General features: G+C 42.5%; 1 protein-coding gene across 2 annotated transcripts in view; it reads left to right on the top strand.

Moving 5' to 3' along the window:
- The window catches only part of RAC2 (Rac family small GTPase 2), an 83,666-nt gene extending 56,320 nt beyond the window's left edge, over positions 1-27,346 (top strand). For both annotated transcript variants that reach the window (XM_033933410.1, XM_033933409.1), the window contains 2 exons: positions 7,150-7,281; positions 27,066-27,346. In XM_033933410.1, coding sequence (XP_033789301.1) covers positions 7,150-7,280 — 131 coding nt within the window. In that variant the 3' untranslated portion in view covers position 7,281; positions 27,066-27,346. The remainder of the gene's footprint in view (positions 1-7,149; positions 7,282-27,065) is intronic.
- Positions 27,347-27,981: the final 635 nt, after the last annotated feature.

Below are 27,981 nucleotides of genomic sequence, written 5' to 3'. Positions count from 1 at the left end.
GCATTGGTATGATTAGCATATGATTAGCGCATGAGCCTTATCACCTACAAAATAGTTGACAGTAACGGCTCACACACTAATCTTTTTTAATGGTAAACTTGAAAATGCTGTGCTTAACCTTGTTATAGAAATATACAGTGGAACCTTGGTTTACGAGCATAATTTGTTCCAGAAGCATGCTCGTAAACCAAAGTACTCGTATATCAAAGCGAGTTTCCCCATAAGAACTAAGGGAAACTCGCTTGATACGTTCCCCCCCCCCCCCGAGGCCAGCGGCGCTGCTCCACCTTCCCCCCCCCCAGGCTACCGATGCTGCTCCACATCCCCCCTCCCCCGTGATCCGGCATCTCCCCACGATCCGCCATCCCCCCCGCTCACGTCGCCTCCACCCCCCCCCACCCATCACGATCTAGCATCCGCCACGGAGATCTCCGAGAATCTCGGAAAGAGTGAGACTAGAAGGCCTTGAGCATGCGCACATGCTCAAGGCCCAGCAAAAGGAAGACAGCAGATCTTCGGGCACCGGCATGTCCTGTGCATTGTTGCTGGTGCCGGTGCCAGATGGGGGTAAGCCAATGTGTTTGGGTGGGTGGGTGGGTGCGTGGGGGATGCCAGATTGTGGCAGGGGGGGGGCAATGCGAGCGGAGGGGGATGCCAGATCGAGGGGGGGCGCTCGTAAATCGAGTCAAGCTCGGTTTCCGAGGTGCCGATTTTGCAAATGTTTTGCTCGTCTTGCAAAACACTCGCAAACCAGTGTACTCGTAAACCGAGGTTTGACTGTAAGTTAGCAGCTAAGTGCTTATATTTAGGTGCAGAGCACTTATGCTTGCTCTAGGCATTGTTAGGCTCCATTACTCAAACAAACATTAATTACAAACTTTTCTTTTCACATTAATTACAAACTACTCTTCTTGTTTCTAATTAGCACAAGGGCCTCCAACCCTCTGCTCCTGATTAGATTTTCAATTTACTCATTCTCTTTTTCTCCCAGGTCCCTGTATTCCTCACAACAAGCTCTCCTCCACCTCCCCCCTTCTTCCATTAATAAGGCTCGACACCACCCATGCCACCGCTTTTGTTTATGCTGGACCTAAACTTTGGAACATACTACCACTTCACCTTAAATCTGAATCTTCATACTTTACTTTCAAAAAGGTTCTTCAAATTTGGCTTTGTAATCAAGCTTTTACTTCATAATGCAGGTAACATACACACAAAATAATACATTAATAATCTCTTAATTTCTTCTGCATCTTCTCTATCTTCCTCCCTTCCTCTCCACAGCTCACCAAGAGCTTTTATTGTTAATTGTCTAGCTGCCATTTGGCGATTAGCAATACAGTATGTCGAATAAAGGTGAGGAAACAGTAGTCAATAAAAAATATGCTTTATAATCAGACTTCCCATTACTCGTCCATGCTTTTACCATGTGAACACTTCTTTTGCATTCACTGTCTAGAGCAGTGTTCTTCAACTGCCGGTCCATGGACTGGTGCCGGTCCGCAGAAAGTTCCTGCTGGTCCACAGGGCCGGCACATGCATCAGGCCCCAGACAGTGCTCTTCAGCCGGCAGTCCACAGTGCAATCAATGCAGTGTTGTCTTCAAGCCAGCTCCCTCTTCCTCAGTGCTGCAGTGCACAAAGCCATGGGCAGAGGCTCCTACGTGCGTCCTGCAATTGAACCGGAAGCCTTCTCTCTAACGTCGCAACGTCAGAGGGAAGGCTTCCAGATGAGGCACGGGAAGTCGCTGCCCACGGCTTTGTGCACTGCAGCACTGAGGAAGAGGGAGCCGGCCTAAGATACCAGGGGGCAGGCCAGAAGGTAAGGTACAGCATGGAGGGAGGGCGACAACAACAGTAGTAGGAATAAAAACATAAGAAGTGCCTCTGCTGGGTCAGACCAGAGGTCCATCATGCCCAGCAGTCCACTCACGCGTGGGACCACCAGGTCCAGGACCTGTATAGTAACCTTCTATCCCCTTTTCCTACAGAAAATTGTCCAAACACTTCTTGAACTCCAATACTGTACCTTGTCCTATCACGCCCTCTGGAAGCACATTCCAGTTGTCCACCACCCGTTGGGTGAAGAAGAACTTCCTAGCATTGGTTCTGAATCTGTCCCCTCTTAATTTTTCCAAATGGCCTCTTGTTCTTGTAGTTTTCAAAAGTTTAAAGAATCTGTCCCTCTCCACTGTCTCTATGCCCTTGAAGATCTTATAAGACTCTATCATGTCCCCTCTAAGTCTCCGCTTCTCCAGGGAAAAGAGCCCCAGTTTCTCCAATCTTTCGGCGTATGAAAGGTTTTCCATACCTTTTATCAAATTGGTCGATCTCTTCTGTACCCTCTCGAGTATCGCCATATCCTTCTTTAGGTATGGCGACCAATATTGGATGCAGTACGTACTCCAGATGTGATTGATTTACATCTGCTGTCTGTTCAGGAAGAAATGCATTTGTTTCTTTTCCTCTGGGGTTGTACTGCATGCAGAGTCTTGCACCTTAGGGTTTGTTTATATATATTAGTACTTTTAGTTTTTGGTCCCGTATTTGCATGGGGTTATCTGTGTTCTGGTAGGAATGAATATTGAGAAGCATACAGTGTGCTTTCTGTAGTTTAATTTTGTGGTTAACCATGATGTGTTGTTAATACGATTATATTGTGTGCGTGAATATATGAAAAATGAATGGAAAAAATGGTGTTACACTTAGTACTATTATGGGGTGGGGCGAAGATTGGTTGGAGATGGGCAGGGTCTGGCCCCTGACTTAGCTCAGTGTTCTTGAACTGCCGGTCCGCGGACTGGTGCTGGTCCACAAAATAATTATTTTATTTCTGCCGGTCATAGATGTTAAAAGGTTGAAGAACACTGATCTAGAAAAAGTCAGTTCCAAGAGTGAACCAGGTATAGAACTCATTCTGCCAATTTAAAAGGAATCCTGCACATTAACCTCTAGATCTCATGCTGTGTTTTAGACCTCCTGGGTCTTGGTCAAAATGTGCTCCACTTCCTTCCTGCATCTACTCCCCTCTTTATCTCTCCCCTCCTCACTTCCCATCTGCTCCCCTCTCTCTCTCTCCCATCCCCTCTTCCATCAAGCAGAGGATCCCCTTCTCCCCACCCCACTAACATCCAATGTCTGCCCTTTCTCTCTCTCCATCCACCCCTCTTCCATCAGCATCCGCCCTTTTATCGCCCTCCAACCCAATTTAATTCCCACATCCTTCCCCTTCCTGTCTGTCTGTCTGTCTCTCTCTCTCCCTGCACACCGATTCCATCAGCATCTTCCCCCTTTCTCTCTCTCCATCACCCTTCCATACCAGTATCCTGCTCCCTTCTCACTCCTTCCCTCCACCCCAATGTCATCCAGTATCCTGCCCCCTCACTCCCACACCACCCCCACCACTGCTGTATGATTCTCAAATCAGCAGCAGTGACTGTAAGCTTAAATGCAGTCATTGCAGGACCTTGATGCACCTCCCCACAGCTGCCAGCTCTGCTCTGGAACAATGAAGTGATGTTGGAAGGGGTAGACTAGCAGCCACAGGGAGGTGCAAGAAGGTCCCACGATGACTGAATTTAAAGTTTACTGCTGCTGTTTCAGGAAAGCAACAATGGCAGAGTAGGGTGGGAGGTTCTAGACCTGGAGTGCCGGCTGTGCATCCCCTTGGAGCGTGCACCCGGGGCAGACTGTCCCCCCCCCCCCCCCGCCCGCCCCCCTTTGGTACGCCAATGCTGAATTATTATGTTCCTTCCTGATGTTATTAGGTGATTTCAACCTACCTCTGAAAAACAATGTAGATGAGGAAGTGAATGATTTAATACAATTCCTGAATAAGTCTTTCTTCTTACATAAAATAGCAGGCCCCACCCATGAAAAAGGTCACTCACTACATATGGTTACAACAACTGAATAAGAGTTTGGCACAGTGGTTAAAGCTACAGCCTCAGCACCCTGGGGTTGTGGGTTCAAACCCATGCTGCTTCTTGTGACCCTAGGCAAATCACTTTATCCCCCCATTGCCCCAGGTACATTAGCTAGATTGTGAGCCCGCCGGAACAGGGAAAAATGCTTGAGTACCTGAATAAATTCATGCAAACCGTTCTGAGTTCTCCTGGGAGAACGGTATAGAAAACTGAATAAATAATAAATAAGTCAGTTGTCTCTCAGCGAATGGAATGGAATTATAGATCAGAGTGCATACAGTCACATCCAAAGGAACGTCAGTCAAAACTTGAGGGAAAATAGATACCAAACTATTTTGGGAAAAGATAGGATCCATACTACAAACAATTAACTTAAATCCAGACCTCAACCATACTGGATGGATAGAATCCTTTGAGACCACACCAGACTCCATGGTCCCACTAGTGGAAAGGAAAGTACTGTACCCAGAAGCGGGAAAAAAAAGACCAGGGTTCTCAACAGAATTGAAAAGTCTGAAAAAAGAATATTGAAAATTAGAATGATCTTGAAGGAAGTTTGGGAACCAAATGCTCAGAGATAAATAGAGGAAACCATTCTCACCTTACAATGGTCAAATCAAACACAAACACAAATACTTCTCAAACCTGACTGGAAAAGATAAAAAAGATCTAAAAAACAACTATTTAAATCTCTAACAACTGTGACTGCACCTCTGTAAATTCCTCAAACAGATTCTCCCCCACATCTGACACACTTGAATTGTATTTCGCAAATAAAATTGAGACTATGGGCTCCTTTTATCAAGGCGCACTACGAGGGTTAGCGCGTCGGACATTTCATCACGCGCTAACCCCCGCGGCAAGCCTAAAAACTAATGCCTCATCAATGGAGGCGTTAGCAACTAGCGCGGCAGGCAGATGAACACTCAGTATTCCGCGCGTTAACCGCTACCGCACCTTGATAAAAGGAGCCCTATGTTTAAACTATTCATAAATAATATAGACAACCTACCAGATGACACCAAAACTGAGGACAACCTAATAAATATATCAACAATCTTTAATACAGTCACAGAGAAGGAATTAAAACCACCGGTAAGTAGACTATTTGGAACTGGCTGACAACTGGACCCATGTCCATCATATCTATATTGTGATATGTCAGAAGATGTATTCTGTTGACCAGATGATCTACTTAATTCCACTCTGAAACAAGGAAGGTTTTCAAAGGCATTTGGCAAAATTCTACTTAGACCGATCCCAACCCACAAGCTATAGACTGGTAGTAAGCATACCCTTTATGACCGTACTAGGGCCTCTTCTAACAAACTGCGCTAGCAGTTTTTAGCACAGAAAGCTATGCTGAATGGCCCGCGCTGCTCCCAATGCTCATTGAGTTTCTATGAGCATCGGGAACAGCGTGAGCCATTCAGCACGGCTCCCCGCGTTAAAAACTACTATCGTAATTTGATAGAAGAGAGTAAAAGTTTGTAATCACCTCACAACTAAAAAATTATATCATGCGAAGGAATCTGCCGTTACCTACTCAATATGGGTTTAGAAGTTCACACAGTACAGAAACATGCTTGGTTGATCTGGTATCCAGAGTAAGATCGGCATTAAGTATGGGAGAACAAATGCTATTATTACAATTTGATGTCTCTGTGACCTTTGACACAGCAAATCAAACACTACTACTAAGCTAGGAATTTCAGGACTGGTTCTACAATGGTTCCAAAGTTTCCTGGTAAACAGACAATAAAAGATGGCCTTTACGCTGACTACTGGACTTCACCATGTGGAATACCACAAGGATCGCCAGTCTCACCACTACTATACATCTTTATGATCACCCTACATTCAATTACTCTTAACCCCAGAGAATGGCTATTCTCATATGCAGATGACATTTTCCTTTTAATTCCACCAGATCTGAACCTCACAAAGCAGCTACTTGGTCCTCAGTTCACACATTCATCTCTCTCTATTCTCTGGAATTCTTTCCAGATGCGATGGTTACATCGGCCATGCAGTATTATACTTTTTATTCTCTTATCTGGCCAACTCTCCCTCCATCCCATTACGTTAAGCTAGGGAGTCATATGTGAGAATATGTTGCCTGCTTGTCCAGGATAAAGCACAGTTACTTACCGTAACAGATGTTATCCAAGGCAAGCAGGCAGATATTATCACATCCCACCCATCTCCCCTGGTTGGCTTCTTAGCTTGCTTACAGAACTGAGGGGCTCAAAATGACGGGTGGGAAGGAAGTCACAAAGTTTTTCAACTTAAAGTGACAGTTCACTTGTCATACTGTTTGTACCGGGCTCCTTGGATGATGTCACCCATATGTAAGAATATCAGCGAGGCAGGCAGCTGATTCCTCCCAGCAGAAGTCCTCCTTGCTGTTTGCCAGCCACGAGGAGGTGAGGGAGTAAAGAGTCAACGAAGCATCCATATTGTGAGCAGCCCTGCCTTTGGTCCCATCCCGGTCCTGCTAAACCGGCTGGCAATAATGAAGCCAGATGCTGCAGGGGCCTTCTCTATTGCCAAATCGCTAAAGGCTCTGCCGGTCTCGATCCCGCCCCTCAAAATCAGGAAGTAACTTCAGAGGGGGCGGGATTGAGATCAACAAAGCCTTTAGCGATTTGGCAAGAGGGAAGGCCCCCGCGGCATCTGGCTTCATTATTGCCAGCCGGGACCAAAGGCAGGGCTGCTCAGAATCCTTTTGTGACGCTGACTCCTCAGCCCCCCTCCTCCTGGCAAAGAGCATGGATGACCGCTGTGGATGCTGCTGAGAGGAGTCAGCTGCCTGCCTCACATGTTGGGCCTGCCCTTGATCCGCAATTCCTTTCCCCACAGCCCGGTAGGCTTACATTTGGATATTTTTTTAAACTATGGTAGTAGACTCAAATATAAACCGAGATCCCCATTTTGGGGCCTTTTTTGGCCCAAAAATATTGGTTCATATTCGAGGTTCATTTTGATGGGAATTCACATGCTGCCTACCATGTTCTTGCAACATCAGAGTACTTTCCCTTTGACAATTACATAAGGACAAAGTACCTGCAGAGATATGTACCAATATTTTCTATTTTTTGTCAGTGTTAGTAACTGGGGGCCTGCGGAATATTTCTTGGGGAGTTAAACTCAATATAGTATGATCTTGTTCTTTTTTCTCCAATTCCCTTTGATGAACATGTCTTTTTCCTCTCACTTTGTAGATGCAGTGAAGTATCTAGAGTGCTCTGCTCTCACACAGAGAGGCCTGAAAACAGTATTTGATGAGGCCATTCGTGCAGTCCTGTGTCCCCAGCCCACCAGGCCAAAGAAACAGGGCTGTAATCTTCTCTGAGGTAAGACAGAAAATAAGCTATAGTACTAATACTAGAAATCAGACTAGGATTATTTATCAGTCACTGATGAGACTTGTTCTGAACTGTGGAATAACAAATGATAAAAGAACCCCATTGCAGTTCCTTCTACATCAGCCTTATACATGTCACTGCTCTCTTTCTTCCACCCATCCCCTACAACCTGCCTATCTGTCCAAAGAGGGTCTCTCTGTTTGTGGTTTCAGTCAATAGAGCTGCATGGGACCCATTTTGTTACTTCTCCAGTAACAGAGGAGTAGTATTCTCAGCATGCACTGTGCTATATCTCTCTCTTACTAGCCCCACAATCCAAGAGAAATCCACTGATGCCATTCAGAGACCAGGTCCAACACAGGAAGGTGAGAATCTCCACACCAACCATGATTCAGGGAGTGTGTCCTCCCTAAAGCATGACCTTGGAATGAGCCAGGTATATGCACTTTGTTGGAGAGGATCATATGCCACTAGTTTTCATATTGATTAGAAGAAAGAAGCCTTACACATAAGGCAAGTTGAATGAAAATTCCAATAAAAACACTTATCTAGACCCAACGGTGGCCAGCAGAAGAAGAACCAAGCTCATGATAACAACAAAATGATTCCCTTAAGATTTTGGGATATTAGATTTTGAAATTGTTGACCATGTCCATGACCTGATTTTGGCAGATCAGTGAATATTGGCTACAACAATTTCTGAGACACTACAGATATCCAGGGAATATGGGTGTATAATCCATGAGCAGCTGGGTATGCAGAAGGTGTCAGCCAAGTGGGTGCCCAAATGTTTGAATGCTGACGAGAAACTATGTCGAGTGGTCACTTCCAAATTGATTTTGCAGCTTTTTCAACAAGCTGGTGCCAACTTATTGGAATGCCTAGTTACTGTTGATGAAATATGGTTACACCACTATGATTCTGAGACAAAATAGTTTATGCAATGGTGGCACTCAGGGTCCCCAAGGCCAAGTAAACTCAAAACCCAAAAGTCAGCAGGAAAAGTCATGGCCACAGTGTTTTGGGATCAGGAAGGTGATGTAAGGACTGTCTATCTTCCAAGGAGCCAAACAGGTAATGCAGAATTAGATTATCGCTGAAAAATAGCTGGAAAGCGATGACCACAAATGCTCGCAGTCTAAGCAACAAAGTTCATGATCTGCAAGCCCTGATATTAGAGGCAGATCTAGATATTGTTGCTATCACAGAGACATGGTTCAGTGAATCACATGGATGGGATGCAAACATACCGGGATATAATCTTTTTAGGAAGGACAGAGATGGTCATAAAGGTGGAGGAGTAGCTCTCTATGTAAAGATCAATATCCAAGCGACCGAAATGCAAGGGACCTGGGGAGAGGAAGAAGCGATATGGATTGCTCTGAAAAGAGAAGATGGAACTTCTATCTACGCGGGTGTAGTCTACAGACCTCCGACTCAATCGCAGCAAATTGATAAGGATCTGATTGTGGATATCCAAAAGTTTGGAAGGAAAGAGGAGGTTCTGCTGTTGGGAGATTTCAACCTGCCGGATGCGGACTGGAATGTTCTGTCTGCGGAATCGGAAAGAAGTAGGGAGATTGTGGATGCCTTTCAAGAGGCTCTGCTCAGACAAATGGTGACGGAACCCACAAGGGAAAAAGCGATATTGGATCTGGTCCTCACAAATGGAGAGAGTATCTCTAATGTTCGAGTGGGTGCTCACCTGGATAGTAGCGATCATCAAACGGTTTGGTTTGATATAACGGCTAAAGTGGAGAGCGGCCGCACGATACTTAAAGTCCTAGATTTCAAACGTACGGACTTTAATGCAATGGGAAAGTACCTGAAGAAAGAGCTGTTAGGATGGGAGGACATAAGAGAAGTGGAAAGACAGTGGTCTAAGCTGAAAGGAGCGATAAAAATGGCTACGGACCTTTATGTGAAAAAAATCAATAAAAACAAGAGAAAAAGGAAGCCGATATGGTTCTCCAACCTAGTGGCTGAGAAAATAAAGGCGAAAGAGTTGGCGTTCATGAAATATAAAAAAACCCAAGAAGAGGAGAGTAGAAAGGACTACAGAGTGAAACTGAAAGAAGCCAAGAGAGAGATACGTTTGGCGAAGGCACAGGCGGAAGAACAAATGGCTAAAAATGTAAAAAAGGGAGATAAAAAATTTTTCAGATATATTAGTGAAAGGAGGAAGATAAAAAATGGAATTGCTAGGCTAAAAGATGCTGGGAACAAATATGTGGAGAGTGATGAGGAGAAAGCAAATGTGCTAAACAAATACTTCTGTTCTGTGTTCACAGAAGAAAATCCTGGAGAAGGACCGAGATTGTCTGGCAAAGATACACGAGAAAATGGAGTAGATTCTGCGCCGTTCACGGAGGAGGGTGTTTATGAGCAACTTGAAAAACTGAAGGTGGACAAAGCGATGGGACCAGACGGGATCCATCCCAGGATACTAAGGGAGCTCAGAGAGGTTCTGGCGAGTCCTATTAAAGACTTGTTCAACAAATCTCTGGAGACGGGAGTGATTCCTGGGGATTGGAGGAGAGCGGATGTGGTCCCTATTCATAAAAGTGGTCACAGGGATGAAGCAGGAAACTACAGGCCGGTGAGCCTCACTTCAGTTGTTGGAAAAATAATGGAAGTGTTGCTGAAAGAAAGGATAGTGTATTTCCTTGAATCTAATGGGTTACAGGATCCGAGGCAACATGGCTTTACAAAAGGTAAATCGTGCCAAACGAACCTGATTGAATTTTTTGATTGGGTGACCAGAGAGCTGGATCAAGGACATATGCTAGATGAAATTTACTTGGATTTCAGCAAAGCCTTTGATACAGTTCCTCATAGGAGGCTGTTGAACAAACTTGAAGGGCTGAAGTTAGGACCCAAAGTGGTGAACTGGGTCAGAAACTGGCTGTCGGACAGACGCCAGAGGGTGGTGGTTAATGGAAGTCGCTCGAAGGAAGGAAAGGTGACTAGTGGAGTCCCTCAGGGTTCGGTGCTGGGGCCAATCCTGTTCAATATGTATGTGAGTGACATTGTTGAAGGGTTAGAAGGAAAAGTGTGCCTTTTTGCAGATGATACCAAGATTTGTAACAGAGTAGACACCGAAGAGGGAGTGGAGAATATGAAAAAGGATCTGCAAAAGTTAGAGGAATGGTCTAATGCCTGGCAACTAAAATTCAATGCAAAGAAATGCAGAGTAATGCATTTGGGGATTAATAATAGGAAGGAACCGTATATGCTGGGAGGAGAGAAGCTGATATGCACGGACGGGGAGAGGGACCTTGGGGTGATAGTGTCCGAAGATCTAAAGGCGAAAAAACAGTGTGACAAGGCAGTGGCTGCTGCCAGAAGGATTCTGGGCTGTATAAAGAGAGGCGTAGTCAGTAGAAGGAAGAAGGTGTTGATGCCCCTGTACAGGTCATTGGTGAGGCCCCACTTGGAGTATTGTGTTCAGTTTTGGAGACCGTATCTGGCGAAAGATGTAAGAAGACTTGAGGTGGTCCAGAGGAGGGCGACGAAAATGATAGGAGGCTTGCGCCAGAAGACGTATAAGGAGAGACTGGAAGCCCTGAATATGTATACCCTAGAGGAAAGGAGAGACAGGGGAGATATGATTCAGACGTTCAAATACTTAAAGGGTATTAACGTAGAACAAAATCTTTTCCAGAGAAAGGAAAATGGTAAAACCAGAGGACATAATTTGAGGTTGAGGGGTGGTAGATTCAGGGGCAATGTTAGGAAATTCTACTTTACGGAGAGGGTGGTGGATGCCTGGAATGCGCTCCCGAGAGAGGTGGTGGAGAGTAAAACTGTGACTGAGTTCAAAGAAGCGTGGGATGAACACAGAAGATTTAGAATCAGAAAATAATATTAAAGATTGAACTAGGCCAGTTACTTGGCAGACTTGTACGGTCTGTGTCTGTGCATGGCCGTTTGGAGGAGGATGGGCAGGGGAGGGCTTCAATGGCTGGGAGGATGTAGATGGGCTGGAATAAGTCTTAACAGAGATTTCGGCAGTTGGAACTCAAGCACAGTACCGGGTAAAGCTTTGGATTCTCGCCCAGAAATAGCTAAGAAGAAAAAAAAAAAAAAAATTTAAATTGAATCAGGTTGGGCAGACTGGATGGACCATTCGGGTCTTTATCTGCCGTCATCTACTATGTTACTATGTTACTATGTTAGAATACAACTGAAATTTGCAGTGCCGAATAAAGGTGGCATTGAAAGGAAAAAGGAAAGGGAAGCTGCAGAAAGGTGTTCTCTTTTTGCTCACATAACTGACAAAACAATGGATGTTTTGACACAGTTGGAGTTTCCACCCTACTCACCAGATCTTGCTTCATCCTACTATTTTCTGTTTCCAAACCTTAAAAAGAGTTTGAAAAGGTGACCTTTTTGAGTGATTCGGAGGTGATTGCAGCAGTATTTCAGTGACTAGATATCAGTGTATTTTTTGGAATGGTTAAAAAAACTTCAGTCATGATATGCCAAGTGTGTTGAACTTAAGGGTGAATATGTGGAATAATTTGTAAGATTCATGGCTCCATGCCATTCCTTTCTTGGTTGGGCTGAGAACCTTTCAGCGCCCCCTCATATGCTGCTTATCCTAGGAAGCAATGGATTTTCCCATCTTAATAATGGCTTATGGATTTTTCTTTTAGGAAATTATCCCCCCAATTTTTTAAACCTTGCTAAGCCAACTGCTTTCACTACATTCTGTCATCCATGTCGATAAGTATACACTGACTGCATAAAAGGCAATTCTATAAATACGTGCTCAACTGCAATAGTATATAACTGTTAAGAGGGAAAGGAAAGGGATTTAGGATTTGATTTACTGGCTTTCTGTGGTAACAATCAAAGCACTTTTTTATTATGTTCAGGCACTTATGGTGGACCTGGGGCAATGGAGGGATGTTCAGAGGGAAGCAGCATGGGCAGGGCCCATATTTATGTGAGCCATGGACCTGTTGTAAGTGTTCATACTACGTTTTGGCATGTTCATGGCTGGTTTACACTAGTATTCTCTAAGGATACATATGCGCCCAAATGTCCTGATAGAACAGGCTCACTTCCCATATGAATAGTTAAGCTCTGGAATTCTTTGCCAGAGGATTTGGTGATAGCATTTAGCATTGCTGGGTTTAAAAAGGGTTTGGACAAGTTCCTGGAGGAAAAGTCCACAGTCTCCTATTGAGACAGATGGGGGATGCCACTGCTTGCCCTGGGATCTGTGGCATGAAATGTTGCTACTATTTGGGTTTCTGCCAGGTACTTGTGACCTGTATTGGCTGCTGTGGAAACAGGATACTGGGCTAGAGGGACCACTGGTCTGACCCAGTATGACTATTCTTATGTTCATATTATTAGATTACCTAAATAGAGGTGTCCTGTTATAGAATTGTATCCTACGAGAGGCTAATGAAAAGTTCTTAGCCCAACCAACAAAGTTGGGGCAGTCTCCACTGAGGGATATTGTCACAGTCCATACCCCTGGATAGCGCAGCGGGTCCTGTGACTAATGAATACTGAGCTGGCCTGGTCCCCACTGACTTAGGGAACCCTTCAGGTTTAAAGTCTGTTGTCTGTTGCCTGCAATAGGTCTTTAGGTAAGTATTCCCTTTCCTTCTGAGAGAATAAGGACTCAGACAACAAAGCAAGTTTCCAGATTTTATTCTGGCAAAAAGCCAGATTGTGGTTAAAGCTCACCATCTTGCAATGCAAAAATACTTCAAAACAATTTCCAGAAAAAACAAGAAGCACAAAAGAACAATAGCCAATAAACACAGGCTCTCAGTAAAAGTCAGAATAGTAGAAAGTTCAATTGCTGGTTCCTGGCCTTTAAATTTCAGTTACAGTCCTCTTCACTAGGACAGCCTTTTGTACAAATTAATTAAGCAACTTTGTAGGCCCCATAGAAAAGGTTTCAAAATGGAGTTCTTCCCACAAGCAGCATGAGCAATTGTCACAAACAGTTTTGCATTCAACATGCCCTGAATACTCCCATAGACCTCCAAGAAGGATTATTATCCCCAGAGCTCAGAGCACTTCAGTAAGAAGAGTGCCGTTCTAAACAAGCAACCTTTCTTCAGCTGTTGCCAAGCCAACCACTTCTCAGCTGGTTCAGCTCAGAACGTAATGCAGTGCAATCACAGGCAAAATATACTTCAGGGCTTTTTTCTTATCCATTTTAAACAGCCTCCAAGTTCTATTACTGGTTTTAACTGAAACACTCTCCTAGCAGGCAATTTTCCACAGCAGCAATTTCCAAACACAAAAATTCAAACCCCACATTAGCACAAACACTGTCTACTATTTAAAGCCATGAATGGAGACAGCCCAGCCCACTTGAACAACCGCCTTATCTGAACTACCACAACCAGGCAAAGGAGAACCAAAACACCATTCACGCACTCCCTAATCGGAGGCATGAAGCGCAAAAAAATGTACGATGGCCTACTGGCCACGCAGGCAGCGAAACTAGACCACCAACTATCCAATCTACTGATCACGACACCAGACTACAAAACTTTCAGAAAAGAAATAAAACCCTGCTATTCAAGAAATCCATCAAAACAAACTAACACCGCAGGAAGCATTTCAATTCCCCGAAGTAACCTGCTCAACTCTGTAACACTTCTGGAAATGTCCAGATAACCTCTTATGTAATCCGCTTTGAACCGCAAGGTAATGGCAGAATAAAAGTCACTAATGGTAATGTAATACTAGCAGTATGGACGATCAAATGGCTGGACTTAGTAGTAGATGATTTTCGGGGGAAAAAATATTTTGGATGCACTATTAAGAAATACTTTGATGAAGCTTCATTCCGTCTGTTAGTGCAGTCATCCATTTTAAATATTCTTGATTATGTTAATGTTATTTATTTGGGTGCTTGTAAGAAAATTTTAAGAAAATTGAGAGGGGTCCAAAACACCGCAGTTCGATTGATCTTTGGATTGAAAAAATGGGAGCATATTACACCATATTATTTGAAACTCCACTGGCTGCCTATTGAGGCCAGAGTTTTGTTTAAGTTTGCTTGCATTTGTTACAAATCGATTTTTGGTTTGTCACCTGGATACCTTGTTTCCCATTTTTCTTTGAACCACCCAAATAAGGTCACAAGCAAAGTTTGTCTGTTTACATTTCCTTCCGCTAAATTTTATTGTTACAAAAGATTTCTGGAGAGAACACTCTCTTTTCAAGCTGCCAAATTGAATAATTGGTTTGGTAAAATTATGTTAGGATCCTCTTCTTATCTTGATTTTAGAAAACTATTGAAGATCCAACTATTTGAAAAATTTGTATCCTAACTGGTTGTTTTGATTAATAATTCTATGCTTCCACCATGCAATGCATCTTCTTTAAAATTGTATTTTTACTGCATGGTCAGTTCTTATTTGTTGTAATTCGCTTAGAACCATTCTTTTAAATTGCATTTTTCTTTTAAATCATATTTTCTACTATAGGCCCAATTATTATTTATTGTATTTTGTTTTGAATTGTTTTTTTCCTTTTAAATTGTACTCTCCACTGTATGACTTGTACTTATTTGTTGTAAACCGCCTAGAACCATTTTTGGTCAGGTGGTATATAAAAATAAAATAATAATTATTATTACTTTTCGAGAATGGGCATTCTGCCGCTGCCGACTTTGGTCAACTAACACCCTACGTCTAAATAGGACTTAGACATTTCTTTTGATTATGGCCCTCTAAGTGTAAAGTATAGCCCTCATTAGAGACAGCCCCTCGTATATGCAATACATATCTCACGTACAATATGAGACATGAGCTAAAAAATGAAACAGCTTTTGGACCTGAAAGGGGTCACTCTACAATCAAACAAGCTAGAGAGTATTGTTCCATTTATAAAATACGTTGTTTAAATCTCTTTATAAATGGTACTGCAAATGCTTTGCTTTCTTAACAAAAAGTCAATAACATTAGTTTTCTATGAAAAGCTTCAGCATGTGAATGCAGAATTTACTACAAACACATTAGGAATATGAAACAAACATGTCAGGTTCAATAAACTCCAGGCACACTAGTTTTGAAACCTTATTTATTCCAGACAGGGTTTTGCATGAGACAAGGCTGCAGCAGCATTAAAAAGGCCCCTGCTGGTGGTGCTGTCTAGCCTTGGTTTTTAATCTTGTCATGATCTTTTAAGTAGAAAATTCTCTGGATTCATTTGTCATAGCACATGGGACTTGTATTTGAAGTCCTCGCTCCATGTACTCATTGAAAAGGGGGCTCTTTACTACAGAAGCAGCAGTGGATTTGTTCCAATGCAGAGAGGAAGCTGTACTTCAAGATCCTTAAGGGTAAGGCTGCCAATCACTTTTGGATTCATCAAGGAAGCTCTCTCCATGGCAGGAAGCGGTGTTCCAGCATCACAGACATTTCCTTAAAAATTCAGTTTCTACAAGATTATCAGCTTGACATGAAAAATCCTTCTTGGCAGATTTCTTCAGTTTGTGCATTCACTAGTACAATCTCTCAGGATCTACATTAACAAATAGGTTGCAAATTATTTATTCATTTATTTATTTATTTATTTTACTTTCTTGGACACTTCTCGATACTAGACATCCAAAACACTATTTTACTGCATTCCAGGACAGTTTCCTGTGCTTGCTTTCCCCTCAACACATCATACTGTATTGCATATTCCCTCCTTACTCTCTCCATTTCTCAGGAGAGCGCCACAATACAGGTTTCTACCGCGGCCTGGAGCACTAAATTCTCCGACACTGCTCTGATGCTGCTCTGACGCTCATAGGAATTCTGCGAGTGTCAGAGCAGTGTCGGAGCATTTAGCACTCTGGCCTATGGTAGAAACCTTTACCACGGCTTAGTAAAAGGGGGGAGTCAGTTTGTTTGATCTAATTTTCATGATTTTTAAAAATGTTTTTAGTTGGTTTCAAGCATTCGTTTTAATAAAACAACAGAAGAACTTTATAACATATGCTAGTTGACTTTAAATTGTAGGTTGAAATACATTAGATCAATTTAGGGCACACATTTTTTTAAAAAAAATTATTAATGCATAATTGCAAATACAAGCAAGCAAATTCTTGACATAGAAAATACACTCTATCCAGAAAAATATATATATATACATTGGGCATTAAGAAAAATTAAAAGAAAAAAAAATCTGGAAATCAAAGAGGGTATTCTAACCACATTTCAAGGAATAACCCCCCTCCCCCCCTTTTATAAAGCCATATTAGGCTTTTTTATCGCCAGCCATGGTGGTATTAGCTCCGTTGCCGGTGATAAAAAAGCCTAATGCAGCTTCATAAAAGGGGGAGAAAGGAAATTAAAAGGGGGGGGACCTTCTATATAACAAACACACCCAAAGAAATGTATTCTAGAGCAGAGAAATTTGTATCTCTCATTTGGAGTCAATGCTTATTTTGATTCCACAGCTGGGAGAGGAGAGGACATAATAACTGGGACTATCAGAGTCCTTGCTTCAAGGAATACATTATCTTTGAACCAATTTTTACAATGCATTTATGAGGATACTGAAGGAAAAAAAAGTTCCTCCCATGTCCAGCACTTGGGGCTCCTTTTATGAAGGTGCACTAGCGGTTTTAGCCGAAAATCTACCGCCTGCTCAAAAGGAGGCGGTAGCGGCTGGCGTGTGGGGCAATCTAGCGCACGTTAAGGCCCTAACGTGGCTTTGTGAAAGGAGCCCATGGAGTTTGAAGGTCCAAAAAAACTCTCATCCAAAAACTTCTGATCTTAATAATGGAAATATAAATGTACTATAGGACCCAAGCACTATCATGTCCCATAGCAAAGGTGGCAACCAAAGTTGCTTTTGATAGAACTCCAGGAGAAGGGTCTAGGAACTCCTTTAAATTAAGGGCTCACAGAGATTTCCCTTCGCATGCACCATCTTATGAGGAATATAGAAATATAGATGTAGGAGAAATTATTAATTAAATAATCAATTCACCAAAAACAAAAAAATATATATAAATATAAGAATTCAATAGTTTATCAACCTAATTAAAAATTATAAATCAAAAAAACAAAAAACAAAAACTGTATACAAATTATAAGTGAGTGCTCAGTTTATAATATCATTCAAACACAGCAGTGTTGTAGAATAATGATATTGTGACTTTCCATCATTGCACCTACCTACCTACCTTGTCCATAATTGATGAGATAACCTAATGTTAGTATGTTCAACAACTAAACCATAATGGATGAAACAAAAGATGGTACTTAGTTTCACTTAATGATTGGCAATGTCCAGATTCAGGTGCAAGAGGTTAAAGAGTCTCCTTTATGTCTACTGTCGCTGGTTTGAAATCAAGTTTAAAAAGTTCAGATGTTATTGTGATAATAGATCCCCAAGAACAAATCCCAGCATGTGAAGAAAAAATAACCAAATCCTCAATGTGAAATGTTGTATAATAATCCTCAAGACTCGGTCTACACCGCTACTTCCTCAACACCGATCGTGTTTCACAAAAAGTTGCTTCATCAGGAGGAAGATTGAAACTAAAAATCAAAATAGCAAATATAAACCTATATATCAAACAATTACCTGAAACTTATTGTTAAAAGATCATATAAAATTAGATACATTTAAATTGTAGCAAAAATCATTCATCATATTCTAAATGAAATTACCCTCAGATCTCACATTGGAAAGAATGCGAGGACAGAGAATCACGTCATTGATTCTTATTTTGTTAAGATGAACTAACGTTGAACGGCAAGACGTATATACTAACGTCAGATGGTTATGTGATAAAGTTAGCCAATCCAGAAACACTCGCCAATAACAAAAGGACTAAACTAATCAATGTCAGAAAAATCCAAATTATCGTGCAGTCCATTCAATCTCTTTGTTGAGACCATTAGGGGCAACAGTGTTCCACATTATATGCATAGTCTCCCACATAGTATGCATGGATCACAGGTGGCATATTTTCCACAGGTATTTTTAGAATTTAATTAAAATCTTTCTTCAATATCTCCAACGGTGAACATAATGGAGATTTGTGTGTGTGTGTGGGGGGGGGGGGGGGGGGGAAACCCTCAAGTTTAAGCATCTCAAAGTTCTCCAGGGATTCTAGTTCCTCAGAATTAAGGGCACATATTAAAGGCAAGAGTCAAATATCTGTGAGAAATAACAAACTTCTTTTTATAATGATGGGGGTTGCCATGCAGCTTATTTTAAAAAATTGGAAAAATTGGGACAGACTAAATTATTCATTCTGGTGGGAGTCCCTCTGTTAAGTCTTTAAAATGGAACAGTTCATGGCCATTCAGCAGGGAAGTTACAAAAAATTTATGGATGTTTGGGAACCATTAACTAAATACTGTAAGGACTGACCTTTTTAGATGATCTTTTAAAAGCATACACATCTGGGGGGGGGGGTACATTTTGGAATTGTTTAGGAGGTATGCTTAGGTTGTTTATAGGTATTTATTTATTGATTAATTGATGGAAGGGTGGGGGGGAAATAATTTTTTGTTATTAATTCTTGTAGGTTTATTGTGCTTTAATTTTAATATTCTATGTAAATGTACTAATTATTGTACAAAACTGTAGTTTTAAAAATGAATAAAGAATTAAAAAAAGGAAAGAATTAAGGGCACACTAAAATTTTATAAGAGCCACTAACAGACTAAATGCACTACTAACAAGAGCATCCCTAACTTTTTCTGAACTACAGTAGAGGTTCACTCTCCTCTCCTAAGTCTTGCTTAATGCCCTAGTGACAATAATAGAACACACAAAGGTGCAACTCTTTTTCTTCATTGATTTTGGATACTACTATTACATTTTGACCAGGATTCAGTGCATGTTATCCAAATATGAGTGTAGAAAAAAAAATGGCACCTAGAGGTATTCTATAAAGGTTGAGCATGAGGCAGTGGTTCTCTGATTTTAGTTACTGTGAGAGAGTTGTGGCAGGCTGCAGCACATTTCCAGTAAAGGCTGTCACAACCTGTGAAGTGATTCGGGAGGGGGGATCTGAATTTCACAGTTTAGGAGGTTTCTACATATCCCCCTGTGTTCCCCCGAAAATCCTAAAATTGCTATATGTGAAAAATATCATGGCTTTGGCAGAAATTTCTCTGCAGTGGTCATCTAGGATTTTTAGCGATCTTTTTTTCAAAAGTTCCCTGCTTCTCCAAAACTGCAATTTTTGCCTCAAAACTTCTTGAGATGGAGTCCTTGGGCTCTCCTAGGGTTAATTCTTGCCAGGATTGCATAAATTAGGTGCCTGTGGAGCATTTTTGTGTCATGTGGTACAGCCAGGAGTGGTGGCAGTACAAAGCTTAGCCCCTCTCCTGATTAAGCAAGTGATTAAGTGCTTGGCTAGCCTACCAGGGTGGTCTATTTTGTTTTTGGGGCTTGGCACAGCTGATGGTTCCATGTGCAAGGCTACAGACCCTCTGCAGCCTAAGAACCGCAAACTTCAGTCATCTCAGGGTGATTCTGCACCCAAGGAGCCAGAGGCCTTCTCAGACTTTATGGCATATTTGTGGAATGTGTTTCACAGCAGGTGTTCTTCCCTGCCTCTGCTCTGTCTCAGTGGCATTGCTTCTATGGGCATGTCTTCCTCTCAATCCACCATTATTCCAGCGCTGCCTGATCCTGATCTGGGTGATCCTTCAGATGATGACCAGCTCACTTGCCCATTATTCTCCAACACAGCGCTTCTGGACATGGGAGATCAGGCTGTTGGGCATAAACTCTGGCTCTTCAGATTCCTCAAGAGCAGCTTTGCCTGATCTTATGTCTGCAGGAGTTGAATTTGGTCTCTTAGCTGGTTCTGTCCACTTTTTTCTCCTGGCTTTGCTGTATGCGCTCCCAGTCTTCTGCCTTTCCCTGGCACCCTGATATGAGCTTTTTGATCTCCAAGCTGTATGTCTCTCTGGAAGGAACTCTTAGGATAGTTCACTGTTACAGGAGTACTAGCAATTTCTGGGTCAGCCTAGGGTGGATTTTTTTTTTTTTTAATCTTTATTAAATTTCCAAACTACCATTGTGCAAACAAACAATTTTTCAACATACATAATATTACACGAAATGCACATTAAACTTATATACATTAATGCATAACTATTTTCCCCCCTCCCCACCAAATAATCAGAAAAAGTGCATACCTACAGGAAACCATCCATTTTTTAATTGTGCAGGTGACTATATGCACCTCTTTTCCTAGTGTAGGTGGTGTGCTGCTTACAGATATGCAGGACAGCCAGGTAGATGCTGTCCTCCAGAGGCTTTTTGATACAGCTGTTATAGGCATTAAGGCTGCTTTGGCAGCATCCTTTGTCACTCGCACATGTTTGCGCACTCTGGAGACAGGCCGTGGAGCCTCCTCCTCAGCTTCTTTTGAGTTCTTATGTGAGTACTGGCTAAGGTATCAGCATACTCCATTTCTGCTCACAGGGTGCTCTGGATCTGACAACGAGTTGCTGAGTCCACGTATAAGACTCCTTTGGATAAACTTTCCTTTAAGGAGCAGGTTTTTTTTTGCAAAGGCCTGGATGACCTCATGAATTCTGTTGTGGACCATCACCCTAAGTCCCTGCCGGATAGCAGACCCAGAACCTCTAGGGGTTCTGGACACTCTAATTTTTCATGGCTCCAGGGCATTCGCCTCTTGTTCTGTGCAAATAGGTGCAATGATGCCAGGCCGAGGTATGCCCCTCTACAGATAAGGGGCAGACTCTCCTGCTGGCCTGGGCTCACATTTCGTCCAATCAGCGGGTCTTGGACATTCTTTGATCAGGCTTCAAATTGGAATTGAATGGCCTCTGATGGATTGGTTTGTGGACTCTCCCCAGGACTAGGCACAGTGCTCAAGGCACAAGCTACTGTACATCATTTGCTGGATATCCAAGCTATAGAGTTGGGGCCACCTGATCTCTCAGGCTCAGGCAGATACTCTATATTCTTCATTATGCCAAAGAAAGGCACCTATCATGGCCCTAGAGAGATGCCTAGGGCCGGCTAAGCTCACCTAAGGCCATTTCCAGATGAAACCACACTCATGCCTAGCCTTGGGCGAGCTTAGGCGGCCCTATGCAGCTCCCTAGGCTCGCAATGATGCCTACAATGTAGGCAGCCTGCCTCGGGATGTTTTTTTTTTTTAAATTTTGCATCCCAGTTGGTTGGACGCCTACCGCTGCCTACAATTGGGATGCGGTTTATAGAATATGCTCCTAAATGTCTCTATCATATCTTCCCTCTCCCGCCTTTCACTACTCTGCCTATTTAGTATGTCTATCCATATCATCTACTATCCTTTCCTCTCCCTTATATATTCTATGTACTTAGCCCAAGCTTTCTTGAATTTAGTTAAAGTTTTCTGTTCTACCATGAGGCCGGTTCATGAATTCACTGGCATTTCCGTGAAGTATTTCCTCAGATTTTTCCTGACTGTCCCCTTTCACCTTCACCCTCATTTCAGAGCTTCCTTTCAACTGAAAGAGACTTGTCATTGGCATATTATTTAATTGTTGAAATTTGTTGCCAAAGAATGTGGTGAAAGCAGTTTGCTTAGCAGAAATTAAAAAAAGGAATAACTTCCTAAAAGTCCATGAGCCATTATTAAAATAGACTAGGGAAAATCCGCTGCTTATTCCCAGTATAAGCAGCATAAAATCTATTTAACTATTTGGGATCTTACATAGTTTCAGCTCCTCTCCCCCCCCCCTCCTTCCCCCCAAAACAAGAAAGTATTAAGATTCATGATACAACTTTCACTGCAGTTTCATGAATAGGGCAAAATGAAACCAAAATAAAAAAATGTTTAGCTTAGTTATAGGTCATTTAAGTGGTCTCAAATGACTCTCTTTTCTTGCCTAAGGGTGCAATCACCTTAAAGTTATCACTGTCTGTTTTTTCTGGTCTCCAAATTTACCCTCTTAGGGCTTCTTTTTCTATTCTGCGCTAGCAGATTTAGCTCACACTAACAATTAGCGTGCATTAACCCTCCCTTTTTACAAAACCATGATAGTGTTTTTTAGTGCAGGCCTGCCTGCTGAATGCTCTGTGTTGCTCCCTACGCTCATAGAGTTCCTATGAGCGTTGGGAACAGCGCAGAGCATTTAGTATGCTGGCCTGCGATAAAAACTGCTATCACAGTTTTGTAAAAGGGGGGGGGGGTAAATTTGTTAGTGTACCTTAGTGAGAGAAGCCCTAAAATTTTCAGTCCTTTGTATTACTTGCTGTTTTATTCTGACCTTCATCCTTTGTTTGTTATTCCTATCTTAGATTATTTCTTCAGTTTTCTTTATTCTTTAACTTCATATTTTCCTTTTAAAAAAAAAAAACATTTCTTATTCATGATCTATTTTCTATTTGCATCTGATCTTTACATTTCCTTTTTCTCTTATCCACTGTTTTCTCGGCTTTTTGTTCCATCCAGCTGCCCCTTGCTGATCTCATTCTCAGCCGTCATTCCAGTTTAGTCATTAGTTTTTTTTTATTTACTTATGTGATTGCTTTTTACTTTTGTTTCTCTGTATTGTACGGAATAATATTTGTCATGGTTCAATCTCCCTCCTTCCCTTATACACACATCCCTCTTCCCCCCCCCCCCCCCCACCTCATTCTGCTCTTGCCAGCATACACCCCTCCCCCTGTCTCACACACACACATTCTGCTCATCTCTCTCTGTCCTTCTCATCCCTTGCTTACTTATTTAATTAATTCATTTTCTATCCCATTCTCTCCAAAGAGCTCAGAACGGGTCACAGGTTGACATACATGTTGTACAGTTAACAGATTACAATTTGCCATAGTTACAGTACAAGTTTTTTTGATACAATTTTTTATCCTTATTTGACACATACTAGGGATCTAATACCAATATACAGTACTTGGTATACAGTTTACAGCAGGGGTGTCCAACCTTTTGGCTTTGCTGGGTCGCATTGGCCGAAAAAAATGCTTCTGGGGCTGCACAAACGCGCAAAAGATGCAGCAAGACAGAGGAGGGAGCCGGCAAGACGGTAAACACCCAGGGGCAGCAGAGGAAAACACTGTATCGCCCTCGACCAGGGCCGCACAAAATACTTCACTGGGCCGCAGGTTGGACACCCCTGCTTTACAGTCATAGTTCCAGTGTAAGGTTCTTCAGCGTTCATTTCTACATTTATCCCTTCCTCATCTCCTATCCCTTTCTTTCTTCAGTTTGCTGTTTCCCGCACTACTCTCTCTTTCCTGGCTTTATCATCTCACCTTCTTCTATCCCTTTTTCCTTTACCTTCTTTCTCTCCCTTCCTCTCATTCTCATCCCTTTCTCCTTCTTTGATGTTTCCCTCAAATTCACCAGGATGCAGGCAGAGTCCAGAATAATGACCTACCTCTTGCTACTACTACTATTGATCATTTCTATACCATCGAAAGGCGTACACAGTGCTGTACATTTAAGCAGACAGGACATCTCAGGGATGGGGAGATTCTGGTAGAGGAAATGATACGACGGGAGCTCGCTAGTTCTCAACATTTATCAAGAGTGCTTGACATGTTGACACATTTTCACTACGCAAAGTCTATCATGTTGATGTTCTGAAAAAAAACAAATGTCATTCAGCTCTGCCCCACCATGTTAGATATAGAGATATACAGGTCATTTTACTAAGGTGCGGTAGCCTATTTAGCGCACGCTAAACACTAACGTATCCGTAGACTATAAAGGGTGTGTTAGAATTTAGCGTGTGCTAAATCAGTTAGCGTGTGCTAAAACGCTTAGCGCGCCTCTGTAAAAGAGGGGGATAATATCTAGAGTTGCGTAGGTTCATTATGAACCCTTGATAAAGCCATCATTCTTGGCAAAATGGGTCCCGCCGGGCTGTGACTGCCTGCAATATTAAGACAAGTGATAAAGTTATTTTGCTGAATATACGTTTTAAGGCAATTGAATGGGAAGAAAATGAAATGTTCTGCCTAAGATGTTTTAAGAAGAATTTAAAATAAATAGTTTTTAACAGCAAAAGACTTAAGATCAAAAAGAGGAGGGAGGAGGTTATTAAGGATCAATAAATGAAACGTGGAACCCTGTAAGTCTTGGCTTAGGTTCATTTACCAACTGCCAAGCTGGTTTCTGAGATCCTTTTCCTCCTTCATATCCACACTCTATGCATTAGAGGGTGGGACCTGATTGTATTGTTGGAATACGTTCATTACCCCCCTCCTTTACAAAGCCGTGCTAGCGTTTTTAGCGCCAGCCGTGGTGGTAACAGCTCAGACGCTCATAGGAATTCTATGAGCGTCGGAGCTGTTAACGCGGCGGCCGGTGCTAAAAACGCTAGCACAGCTTTGTAAAGGAGGGAGTATATGAAGTGCCTCTTTATTGAGAATGGAATTATATTCATGTTTTAATGATTGAAATTTGATATAAGTTTGGGGATTAGAATCAAAGAGATATTGTGATTCTAATGATTTAATTTCTTGCTCCAAATTATCTTTTTTTTTTTCCTTGTTTTGGCCTGCTACATAATTTATAATATTGCCTCTTATAGTAGCCTTGAAGGCATCCCACCAGATATTAGGGGACTCATAATAAAAAAAAAAAAACAACTTTCAAAAAGTGGCCTAAATCAGTACTTGGACAATCAAAAAGACAGATATTTCCAAGTACCGATAATCAAACCTGGTTTTAAACGTATCTAAAACCAGCTTAGGCCTTTACCCTGCCTCAAAATGCCTAGAACGAAAAGAGGCGTTTTTAGAGGAGGGGAAAGGGTGGGAGGTGGGCCGACCTAGACAGTCGTACTGCAAGTATAACAAAAAGTCTAGAGATAGCCCAGTCGGAACTTATATGGTTTGACTGAGACCAAGTCTAAACAGGTATAAATTCCAAATAGGGGCCGCTGAGCTGATCGCAGCTGCCACGATCAGCTCAGTAGCCCCTGCAACCTGCCCACCCCCCACCGCAATGATCAGGGCAGGAGAGATGCCAGCATCCCCTCCCAACAAACCCAATACCAGCAGGAGAGATGCACAATCTCTCCTGCCGAAGGCAAGGCAAGGCACCCCCGCACCCCCCCGTGACCACTGGCAGGAGGGATCCCAAGCCCTCCTGCTAACATCCCAACTATCCCCTAAATACCAGCAGGAGGGATCCCAAGACCTCTTGCCAGAAGGAGAACCCCACCCTCACAACCCCCCCTGAACCGGCAGGAATGAGTCCAAGCCCTCATGCCGGAAGGCAAACCCCACCCCCCCAAACACCCCCTGAACTGGCATGCAGGAGCCCAAGCCCTCCTGCCAGAACACCCCCCCAGCAAGCCCCCCACCCCCCAAACTGGCAGGAGGGAGCCTAAGCCCTCCTGCCGGAAGGCGAACACCCCCCTTCGATCCCCCACCCCCAAACACCCCTCCCCGAACAATCCACTTCCACCCTGGACCCCCTCCCCACCACCCCGGACCTCTCACACTAACCTTAAGGTTGGCCAGCCGGACGGGTCCATGGTCCAGCCAGCCGGCAGGCCCACCATCCTCGGAATGGTGGGCCTGCCCCTTCCCGGTACATTGTGGTCCAAGCTGAAAGAAACTATAAAAATTGCAACTGAAGTCTATATTAAGAAAGTTAATAAAAGGAAAAGGAAACCGTTATGGTTCTCTACATAGGTGGCTGAAAAAATAAAGGCTCTCTTCTCTGATATCTGCAAGAATCCTCTTTCCCCTCATCCACATTGCATGGCAGTTTCAAATCTTGGGCTCCTCAATGAAACCCTTTTCCCTCTCAAAGCCAAGACCCCACTGGGAAAATAGATACTGGGTTTCCTTTTTCCTAACCAAAGAATCCAAAATCACCTCTTTAAATAGAATCTCAATTGACCCCCCTTCCCAACTAGGGGTTTATAGTAGCCCATCATTGCTTCAAACCCTTTATCTTCTGGTCTGTAAAAGACAGGGACTTCTCTTCCTGACTTCCAGTCTAGATCCTGTCGCCTGTACAATGGCCACTTTGCTTGTGGCATGAGCTAATTAGGCTTTGGATTATGGAGCTGCCATGTGGTAAAAGCAGGTTCCTTAAGGGCCACAACCCAGTTAGGTTTTTAAGATTTCCACAATGAATATGCATGAGATCTGTTTGCCTGCAATGGAAGTAGTATATGCCGATCAACTCTGTGCATATTCATTATGGAAATCCAATATTGTTACTTTACTAGACATGCTGTTGCTTCATCTTAATGTTTGACTATCCTTGAATATATGTTACAGGCCCAGTAGAATCGTATATAAGCAAGAAAAGACCTGCTCCCGATTCTTAACCAGCCGGTTGGAACTGAGGATGAGCACAATGATGTTTATGGGCTAGTCCTGCTCGGCACTTCTGTGCAACATTCTAGGACATCCCCCTGTGAACTCTATTGACTGGAAAGAAGTTCCCATGAACTGACTGCACACCTGGGACTTTGAATAAGTCTTGGATTTTGGAGAGTATTTATTGTGGTGAAGCACCCTCAGTTCCAACCAGCCTGTTAAAGAATCGAGAGCAGGTCGTTTCTTGACTATCCTTGAAACCTTCAGGTGCCAAATTAGGACATATAATAAGATTTGGTATCATTATATACTTGAGGGATGTTGATGAGCCAAAGCTGGATAGTTGTGGGAGTTTGTTTGGTTAAGTTTTATGCATGTGGTTATGTTGCATTCTTAACCAATCGGAAAGTTCTTTTAGCCTCACCCATTTTTAAAAATAAATGCTCATGGGTATATATGTGTTATACTGACCTAACAGCTAGTATTTTTGTTTTTCATCATAGATACTTCAGTCTCCCAGAACCAGCACCATCAGCCATGTGATGAGATAACCAAAATGAAGGCTTTCTCCCCAAGAAGTTTATCTATTTCCTCTCCTGTTCCCCCACTATTTTCCCCGTCTCTTTGCTCAGATGTTCCTGGATTACTGGCTTCACCTACATAAGAACAACCATACTAGGTCAGACCAATGGCCCATCTAACCCAGTATCCTGTTTCCACAGTGACTAATCTAGGTCACAAGTACCTGGCAAAACCCCAAATAGTAGCAACATTCCATGCTACCAATCCCAGGGCAAGCAGTGGCTTCCCCATGTCTGTCTCAAATGCAGACTATGGACTTTTCCTCCAGGAACGTATCCAAACCCTTTTTTTTTTTTTAAACCTGTATTTGCCCTTTTGTATTTTCCTCCCCAATGTTAAACAATGAGTGAATCATGTGTTTTAAAGAGGCTATTTCTGAAGGATATTTTTTATCTCCAATTTACTTTATAAAACCTAGTGGAGAAAACCAATTAACAAGCAGGATACACAACTAAACTTCAGAGTGATTCTTATTCTGTGATAAGATACTTTATTTTCTATTTTCATATTCTTGGTTTTGTTTTTTTAGTTGGTAGAGTCTGTTTGTTTGGGTTGTATTTATTTTTTAACTTTCTGACCTGCAATTATCTCCAACTTGCTATTTTCATCTACCAAAGTTATCTCAGTTCCCTTCTTCTCCGCTGTTGATACACTCTGTGATATCAGTTCTCCTCAGAACATCTGTGACCAGGGCAGGAGGTAATCACTGAGTTACATCTCATGCAGCAAACTGTTGCAAATTCATTTGTCCTTTATGGAAAACATCTTGCACCAAGGAGAAGCTGAAATCAGACACTGTTCATCTGAATCTGCAACAGTTTGAATCTCTTCCTCTTG

The sequence above is a fragment of the Geotrypetes seraphini genome, chromosome 2 (assembly GCF_902459505.1).
Source record: "Geotrypetes seraphini chromosome 2, aGeoSer1.1, whole genome shotgun sequence".
In the NCBI taxonomy this organism is placed as follows: domain Eukaryota; kingdom Metazoa; phylum Chordata; class Amphibia; order Gymnophiona; family Dermophiidae; genus Geotrypetes; species Geotrypetes seraphini.
Note: the sequence above shows the minus strand (reverse complement) of the source record. Positions and strands in the feature narration are given on the sequence as shown.